The following is a 9,994-nucleotide window of genomic DNA, read 5'->3' on the forward strand; positions in this document are numbered from 1 at the left end:
GCTTTCGTTGTTTGGTCGCTACTCTACAGCATTCCTGTAAACACCCATAAGCTCTCTCAGTGACCTAGAATGATTCTGCTTTATTAGCTCAATGAAATAATCAGAACACCAACGACTCTAACCAAGATACAAAAGCAGTGGTTATCTTAAGGTAATTTGCCTCTCAGAGTCACTAGCTAGATGCTGTCTTGGACTGTCCCACATGATTATATAATTTGACAGAGTGGCCTTTCTTGCTTTCTGCACACCGTCTTGCAACTCGTCACAAAATCGTCCAGGACGAAGGACTTTTACTGCCATGAAAATTTCTCGTGCTCTAATCTGGTCCCCAATATTTTTTTTTTTAAAAAAAGAACATTTTTTTTAACACTGATACCCCTTTTGTTTCTATTTTAAAAGGTTTAAAAGATTCAGTTATAATACACTTTTCAGCTTGTTCCTGGATACATTCAAAGTTATTTCTCCTTGCCATTTTTTCCCAACTGTTGAGGTAAACATACATATTTAATATAAAGTAACATTGAAGCCTAGCCTATTAACTCTCAGCAGTACATAGTGCCTTCAACACATTCCTTTGAGGTACTGTACAAATCACAATCACTTTCCTGAGTTTTTTTCTTTTTTCTTCTTCTTCTTTTTTTTTTTTGCAGAGAGAACATTAAAAGAAATGAACTGCGGAAAATTAAGGTCCAGATTACCGTTACCCTGTTTTACCTGTTCTTAGTTTAATACCGCAGAACAGACAGGATTGAGGAATACTGTTGCTCTTATAGACTAGCCGAGGGGGGAAAAAAAGATCTGGTTCTCTGAAGCAATGCGACCATTCATTTCTTTAGTCCCATAACATTTCTGAAGTTAAAGCTCTTTATATTAGCACATGCCACCAATGTAATTGTGAGGCAAACAAATAATAATAATAATAATAAAAAATAAAGCACCACTTCAGGCACTTGACAACAACTAAATCTCAAGAACAGCAGAATGGAATCAACACACAGGGTTCATGTCCTTCTCGGGGGGGGGGGGATCAACCCACTTGGCTCCTTGCTCCATGGGGAGAGGGCGTTGTCTAGCCTGAATGGAAACGGATCATCAAGAGATGCGATGCCTTCTGTTATCTGTGGCTTTTCAGATCGACAAGCTCATATTTGATGCCCTATTCTTTCAAGCCTGCACCTGGCTCTTTAGACACAAGGTGATCGTTGGGGTTCCCCCCCCCCCAGTACCCTTTTACAACTTTAAACACTACTGGAAAAGGGGTTCCATGCCCTATATAGCAGGTTGTATGCATGTAAGTGTGTGTGCGCGCGCACCAACATTCATGACATTGTTTTGTGTGTGTGTTTTTTTTTTTAAAAAAAGACGTCACTGACTGCAACCAAACATTTTGTTCCATTCAACATATGTGTCAAGCTCTTTTTGAGATATGCTAGGCTGTATCTTGCAGAAAGCGTTTTCAAAGTCTTGATATGTAACGGGCCTCAACTGGTTGGGCATAATGGCTGAAAGGTCTGTGGCTGGCATGGCATGGAGTGGGCCTACTACCGCTTCCTGACACAAATGAGCAACATCCAGTCCCGAAAAGCCTTCCGTACGTTGGACAAGCAGTGCAACCTCCTTGTCATTGAGACAGTAATTGTGCTGTGAGAGCAGTTGTACTATTATCTGGTGCCTCGCTGTGCTGTCAGGAAGTGGGATTAAAAGTCGTTTCATGAAGTACCTTCGAAGAGATTCATCTATTTCTTCCGGTTTACTGGTGGCACAAATTACTACTATTTGGTCCTCAGCAGAAGTTAGAACAGTGTCCAGCTGCATAAGGAACTCGGTTCTCATCCGACATACTGGACTGTGTTCTTCATTCACTTGGGATGAAAGGAGCACATCAATGTCACTAACAAAAATCACCGAGGGCTGGCGACACCTTGCCACGAGGAAAGAGGCATGAACAATCTTTTCCCCTTCCCCTAACCACTTTGTGACAAGGCCAGAGCCAGCAATTTTGAAAAATGTGGCCCCCAGCTGACTAGCTATACATCTGCCCATTAATGTTTTGCCCGTTCCCCGAGGTCCAAACAAAAGGATGCTCCGAGGTAGAGCAGTCAGCCCATTGAATGCATCTGACCTCAATACTGGCCATAAAACCTCCTCTTTAATGACAGCCTTTACCAGATCTAGGCCAGCAATGTCACTCCAGTCCACAGGAGGTCCTTGGTTGATAATCTCGTTGGTTACAAGGTCAATGAGGTGTGCGTCAGTATTCTTCAGTTGCTCGTCCACAGAGTGGTTGGATGAGGTAGCTGCACGAAGTCCTGGGCCTTGCATTGAGTGAGGAAGAAGCTGCCTATGTTCATCACCATGTTCATTCATTACTGGAGAGCCATACTTCCCAAAAGGTTCACTTGCTCTCGACCCAAGAGAATTTTTAGCAGTACTGTAGGAAGGGGGCGTTAGAGCCCTACTGGACTGGCTGAATTTTCTTTGCTGTTCAGAAGACATGATCTGCTTCGTTGGCTTAAATGCTAAGGAGGACGTTTCAGCACTTCTGTCAAAGCCATTCCCCCTACTGGCATTCGAGATGCTGTTGTCAGGCATCCTGTACATGGGACTCTGTGTGGATCTCTGTTGGCCATAGCTGTAATTTCCATAACTGGAGTCCATTTCTCCTTGCCCTGCCATATAGAAAGCTTTTCTCTTGAGGGAACTTGCGGAACTGTTTGTCAGGGCAGAGGGCGCAATGGGTGTTAAACCATGACTCTGGTAGCTGTAACCAGGTACAGTGGTTGGGGGCAGAGGAGTTGGAGCAGGGATTCCTGAAGGCAGGTATGCTGAAGGAGGAGGTGCACCACCAGGGCTGTATCCAGGTCCAACAGCAGCTTGAGGGGGATAACTTGCAGATGGATAACTATAACTGGAAAGGTTGGTTGTCCCGTTGTAGCCCGGTACTAGTGCTGGTGGAGGTGGTGGGGGTGGAGGTGGCTGTAACAGCCCAGAGCTATGCAAAGGAGATGGATGAGGGGAAGGAAGTGCAGGTGCTGGCTGGCCACTGTAACTTGTATGCAAGTAAGATCCATTGTATCCTGTGGCGTATTCCTGAGATGGGAGCCCTGAATGCAGACTAGGGACTGTATGACTTCCACATGTACTACTGGAAAAACTCTGTTCTGTCAGGTTACTGGCCACCCCAGGTGAACTCCCAATGCTAGCCGAGACATCTGCTGGTGGGAGGGCAGTACTTACACCAGCTTTGCTGGCGCTAATAACATCTGGAACACAGTTCATAGGATAAACACTCTCAGAGTTCAAAGAAGGCTGCCAGGGCTCACTCTCGCTTTTTCGACCATTCACCAGCCCTGACGGAGGCTCTGAGTAGTTACTCAGGAGGGGCCGGTCCACTGGCCCTTCCAAAATACCGGAATATTTTTCTGCATATTTTTTGAGCAGATTTGAAGCAGTCAGAGCAGAGATGTCATCGTTAGCCCAAGCATACTGATAGGTGCGCTGCAGATGTCCACGGTAAGCTTCCACCTTGTGGGCAGGAGACCGGGTGGTGGAAGTGATGTCAAAGTGCTGTTCTGGCCACTGGGCATGCTCTGGCGTCCACTGCATCTTCAAGCCTGAGGATTGTGGGAGGGGGAAAAAGAGAAATCAAAATTAGCACTCGTACAGGATCATGCAAAGCTATCTCAGTAAATGCACCTGATTTTCCTCATTATACCTCTGACAAATGCCGTGCTTAAAACAAGACATTATTTAAAACTGTATGGAGTAAAGCTATCTCAGTAAATGCACCTGATTTCCTCATTATACCTCTGACAAATGCTGTGCTTAAAACAAGACATTTAAAACTGTATGGATTTAGATGGGTTGTAATAGCCTATTACCAATAAAAATATGTCTCCATGCCATATTTTGCTAATTCAGAGGGAGGAAATGGAAGAAATTATTTGAGCCACACTACATTTTTTTTAAAAAAGGATGACCGTGTACATCTGCAATATTCCTAGAATGAATTAGGTGTTTGGTAACATGTTTTAAAAATCCCCAGCATTCTGTCTTTCCTTATTGCAATTTTAAATTTTAACAGATTTAAGAAAAAACTGAGACACAGCTGACAGATCATATCTAGGATACCTTTCTTATTTGGTACTGAATACCTAGTTAGCACAGTATAATGCACCCTGCACAGAACAATATGACACAGACATAGCAGGTCATTCCATAATCCAACTCTCATCTAAAGTGGTCCACGACAGTTTCAAATCTGCTTCGTGGAGTGCAGCAAAGCAATCTCCCAGGCAGCGCTCCGTTGCTTTCATCACACAAAGCTTACAACTCGGTATGAATTACAACTGGCTGCTCTCTGCCTCACTATTCTGTTGTTGAGGCTGGGGGGGGGGAGAGAAAGCGCCCAAGCATCACTTGCCTGTCGGTCTTTTTGCCAGCTTTCCTCCTTCTCTCCTTCACCTCCCCCACCCAGCCTCTAGGGTACGGGAAAAAAAGGGGGGGGGGATATAGCTAGAGAAGAAAAAAAATGAAATGGAGCCCAGTTGCTAAAAAGTTCAGGGGTGGGGTGGCTGAAAAACACTGTCGGAGCAGACGAAGCAATCCAGCACAACCACTTCTTTTGTACAATTGATCGTGCCCAAGAAATGAGGGGATCTTGATTTGGCTGTACCTTTGGTAACCCGTCATGGCACACAGAGGTCACCAGCATTTAAAGAAAAGGCTCTTTCCACTCTGCCTGGCATGGCTGGCAGCCCTGAAGAAGGCTTCAGTAATCTCTCCTGGTTTCATATAAAAAAGATATATATATATATATTTTTAAACTGCAACCTGTCTAGTGCCCTCTGGTACAGATTTTCTCATAAGAAGGAAGCTTAGTCTGAAACAAAGCATCCATGGCATAGGTTTCCTTCCAAACCTACTGCAGACTATTTGGAGAATCTCTCGCCGCCGTAGATTGCTTTTTTCTTCCCAAACACCCTTGAGCTCTCCTCGCCTGACTCCGGCATCTTGACATGGCCAAGCTTAGCCTCCCTGAGCTAGTCGTAATGCCGCAGACAGTTTGGTAACAGAATGGCATGTTTATTCCCTTCTGATTCCCGCTTCCTTGTTTGCACATCCGCTGCACCAGACACAGGAAGTTAATTAGCAGCATGATGCTGTGCTAATTGTGTTAATTTACAAGGTTTTAGTCAAAGAGAATCATGCCAGGGCTGGCACTGCTGTCAGGCTTCCAGCTTTAATGATTAAGAAGTACTGAAAACAAGGTGGGAAGAATTGCCGTAATTACACCATAAATTAATAGAGCAACAGGATTCATTTGTAAATATATTTCATTGCAGTTGTGCTCACTTGAATCTGTATGACTTAGGGTGGGGCTTATTGTTCAGATTGACATAGGTGTTTTTCTTTTGCTCTGTCAGTTACACTTAGCCCAAGGATTTCAAAACATCACTTGAGGCTTCCTCGTTGGCATCAAGGCCAAAAGACTTTGCTTGCCGGTGCGCAGAGCGCACCCAGAATTTATGCAAAGAGTCAACAAAAAAAACCCCACGCACACCCCGTTTCTGAATGCTAAACTCTCAACCTGCGTTGCACAATTCAGGCAACCTTTTTTAACCAGTGCAGATGGCTTCATGACAGACGTAGCATTTTCACTTTAATAGAAGTCACAATTAATTTGAGAAGAAGCGCGTTCTACTACGGCATCTGATTCTCCTTGAAGGCAACTGAAAATACCAAGAACAAATTGTAAGCCTTCTGTACTTTTGACTTGGAAAGTACATGGAAATAAATAAATCAGTCACACAAATCGGTCCAATATTCATAGATACAGAGATAGTCGAGTTCTAAGGGTTTAGGCTTTGAGAGATGACAGAACACAGAAGGATGCTGATGTCAATTGTATAAACCGGGTGACATAAACTGAATAATGCTTCATTCTAATCACACACACTCAGTGTGTAATCTGGTACCAGGTAGCCATACCTTGTACTCACCGAAGTTTGTTAAGCATCTTGCACATGATGCTAACAGAGGCTTTAACACCCTGGCCTAAAGGATGCTGGTGTGCCCCCAATCACCACCTCTGTATGTTTTTAACATCCATTCTGATGAAGAGTTCAGGAGAACTTGAAAGTTTGCACAACATGTAGTGTTACCTTGGTTAATCATAACAAAAAGAACTGCATGGATTTTACACAAATACCTTAGAATATATTCAGCTGCAACCTGACACACCAATAGAGGAATAACAGGTATGAATTTATCGTTGCAGAGCTCAATTGAGAACATTAACATAGGTGTTAATGAACATGTTCTAGTGTAACAGTTTCAGCTCTGTACACATTTGCTGGCCCATTTCAGCAAATGCAACTCGAATGTAGAAACAGGTTACGGTGATTGGTAAAAAAAATAACACCACCTATTTTCTAGAGCTTTTGGAAGCCTTGTGCAAAGTAAATCCACACTACTCTCCCTCTAACATAAAATGCAAGGATCTCCCATCAGTTATTGCTAAACTTAAAAAAAAATTTTAATACTCATATTTAATATTGAGCAACAGATTGCATTTCCTTGCCATAATTCAGAAGAAAGCTCAAATTTGACATCAACCCTCCCAGAACGTCCTCTCTCAGGGTATCCTGTTCTTCCTGCATGGCCCCCACAACCTACCTGTGAAACAACTGTAACCTGATTTTGGGCCCAAACCTACAGTTTGAGAACATGGACACACACAGTATCTACCACTGAAGAGACAGTTTCTGTGTCCCCTACCAGAGGCAGATGCGTGGCAGGAGGTTTTTGCAGAGTGGACTTCATGGCTGAGTGGGGACTCACTTGAACTCAAGTCTTGCTGACCTAACCACTACTGGCTGGGTTTTAATGGCTGTTTTGTTCTGACGATCAGCTCTCCGAAGAAGCGGCATATAAGTGCTTGAAATAAACCCACTAACACCACACTGCTCAAAACCCACTGTAAAATCCCATGGGTTTTAAGGGAACCTAGCAGTTCAAAAGCAAGAAATTGCAAGTAGATAAAAAGGTACCGCTTCGGTGGGAAGGTAACAGCCAGCATTCCATGCACCTCGGCATTTAAGTCATGCCGGCCACATGGAAACATCTTTGTAATAATGCTGGCTCTTCGGCTTGGAAACGGAGATGAGCACCGCCCCCTAGAGTCAGATTTGATAGGCTTTCGAGCAAGGGAAACATTTACTTTATCCAAAAACATAGAAAATGGGTGGTGGGTGCATGAAGAAAACAGGAACATGCAGATGCTAATTTAAAAGCCAATGTTATATCTGATGTGAAAACATTCTAACAGAGAAGCAAAAATGTGCCGCTTCGGTCCCCCAGAATGTGTCTGCAGGCAGAAGCAGCTCTGCCTGCGGTGCACAACATTCTTACCTCTCCCCCCTCCTGTGGCAGCTTCAGAAGGCCCCTCCCCACCCTGTTCACCCTGCCCTCCAAGAACAAGATTTCAGGGGGCATTTCAGGCTGCCGCAGAAGGGTGGAGGCGAGAACGTCGCCTCTGCAAATGGAAATCATTCTGGCCTGTAGAAAAACTCTAGAGGAACTATGCCATACAACCTTTTTATTAAAAAAATGTTTACTATATACCTTAAAAATGAACAGCAACTAAAGTTTTTTGGAGGAGAGGGGGATTAAAGGGTAGCCATCCTTCGAGTACAAATGATCGCATTCATCAAAACTGTTTATTTGGCATGATTACTAGTAAGCCCATTGGTTTCACACTGCTGTCCTAGCTGTGGATCTACTCACTGCACAATAATTGAAAGTTTATTTATTGATGCATATTTAAGTACCAGTGCATTTAGCAGAGGCTGTAAAAAGCAGGATTTCAGAATGATTATGAAAACAAATAGAGAAAAGAAAGCACCAGTGCAAACCTAAATGGAGCTACACCCTTTAAAGCCCACTGACTTCAGTAGACTTAGAAGAGAGCAACTCTACTCAGGATGGCACTGCTAGTCTCATAGCCTAAAATGTAAGCTTTTAGTTTGCTGCACAGCAATCCATTAGTGTTACTGAGAAGATATGTTAAATGTTCAACTGGCCTTCATATTAGCCTATACTCGAGTTATCAGATCAAAGATTCAAAAATAAGGAATATTATAAGCTCAGGTAGCTGTTTTATGGGCTCTGTGGAGCTGTAATGGGCTCAGATACTTTGGCAAATGGCAAATACCCCTTTAAAACAAGAGACATCTTGCATCCTATTTATGCACTTAAGTAACTTGTACTGAAAGTGAGATCAGTGTTATTAAAACCCTTAATGTCAATTCCACTGACGTTTTACGCAGCACAATACGTGTCTTATGTAGATCTTTTTCCCCCCAGTGTAAAAATAGATATTCTTCAGAAATACATTTCTTCAAAGGCAAAACCATATAAACATCTGATTTTAACCCACAGAATATTAAACTCTCTTGTCAAACAGTCTCAATATAAAAGGTTCTAGTGAATGTTTTCTTTTCAGGCAACACTGCTGCATTTATTTTGGTTTGGGTTGGGTTTTTTGGAATAATGTGGCCTATTCAGAGCCATTATATGGATCACATCCATTTTTATTATATTCTGCACTACTCTGTCTTACTTAACTGGGGAAAAATAAAATGCCACTTTGAAATACTTAATGGATTTCACACACCAAATACCACACACAGAAATATGCATGCAACTTGTTAGTTATTGTGCAGGGGGGTAGACTAGATGACCATTGGGAATCCCTTCCAGCTCCACGTTTTTATGTTTCTGTGTATATTACTGCGGGGGGGGGGGGGGGGGGGGGAAAAAAACTTTCTGGAAGGGAAGAAAACAGTTCAAGGCTGTCAAGGTTTAACACATCCCTACGAGTCTCAACTTTAGTATCACTGCATATATGGGATCTAATCCTACAAAATGGCAACTGTCACTCTGCAGATCTCAAACGACCCCACCTGTCCAGAATTAATTGCAAATCCAGAGAGAGAAATGCACCTTGGACTGAGCCCTTAGCATGAAGGCAAAGAATACTCCTTCACATACAGCATGTCCCTTCATCTAAATATTTTGAGGGGGGGGGATCTATTATTGCTTAGAAACTCAGATACGATTAGCTCTTCCGGTTTTGGCGATCTAATGGCAGACGCATATCTCGGGAGCTCCCGAGAATGCAATCCGTGAGCCGGTGGATAAGAGGGGGTGCGATTGTACGCGCCCCCCCGGGGCCCTTGCAAAGGGCTCATAGTCATGGGGCGCTAAGGATCACCTCTCCCCTGGCACGCTGCTGGTGGATTGAGGCGTTCCGATGCCCTGAAGGTCTCGCCACTGTGTTCCAGTACTGGACTCACACCGGGACATGTGAGTGGAGGTCAAGCGTTTTACACGTTTTGGTGGCGGGACCTACTTGATCAACATTGAGAGTGAGTTGGACTTCCGGCCATGGTGGCGCGAATGGCGACTGGCTCTCGGGACGCTCCCGGAGCCAGATCGCCCACACGCAGTTTGGGGGGGTCCCGCGCAAGCGGAGATCCTAAGGAGCCCTAGTGTAAGGGCTCCGAACTAGGGGGCACTTAAGGGAGAAGCCTCTTGCCGACCAGAAGGTCGGGAATCGAGGCTCTCCCTCTACCCCAAACGGCCCTGGCTGCGACGGGCCCCGAATGGGGACTAGCAATGCCACCGGAATAGCGGAGTGATGGAGCGCTAAAGTAAAGCCAGAAGGAATAAGAAGAGCGATGAACTGTGAGTTGGCAATTGAATTAGAAGCGGTCGCATAAGCGCGCTCCGTTCCCCCGGGAGACTGAAAGAGAGGGGGGAGGATTCCCCCCACACGAAAAAGAGACTTTTTAAAAGTAAAGGGGGGGGCGAAGCGAAGATCGGTAAAAGCGCATTACCTTTTGGGAGGGAGTAGAAAGCGGTGAAGAGGGAGACATAACTCAGCGGCATAGCACGGACTTTTAAAGTATAAACAAAAGCGAAACATGGC

At 44.3% G+C, this 9,994-nt stretch overlaps 1 protein-coding gene across 1 annotated transcript; it reads right to left on the bottom strand.

The window, feature by feature from the left end:
• Positions 1-1,365: 1,365 nt before the first annotated feature.
• Positions 1,366-3,606, bottom strand: FIGN (fidgetin). The gene has a single exon (XM_015419654.1). The coding sequence runs from the start codon at positions 3,604-3,606 to the stop codon at positions 1,366-1,368; it is 2,241 nt and encodes a 746-aa protein (XP_015275140.1).
• Between the last annotated feature and the right edge of the window lie 6,388 nt (positions 3,607-9,994).

This window comes from Gekko japonicus, unplaced genomic scaffold (genome assembly GCF_001447785.1).
Source record: "Gekko japonicus isolate JY-2015 unplaced genomic scaffold, Gekko_japonicus_V1.1 scaffold1279, whole genome shotgun sequence".
Lineage (NCBI taxonomy): Eukaryota > Metazoa > Chordata > Lepidosauria > Squamata > Gekkonidae > Gekko > Gekko japonicus.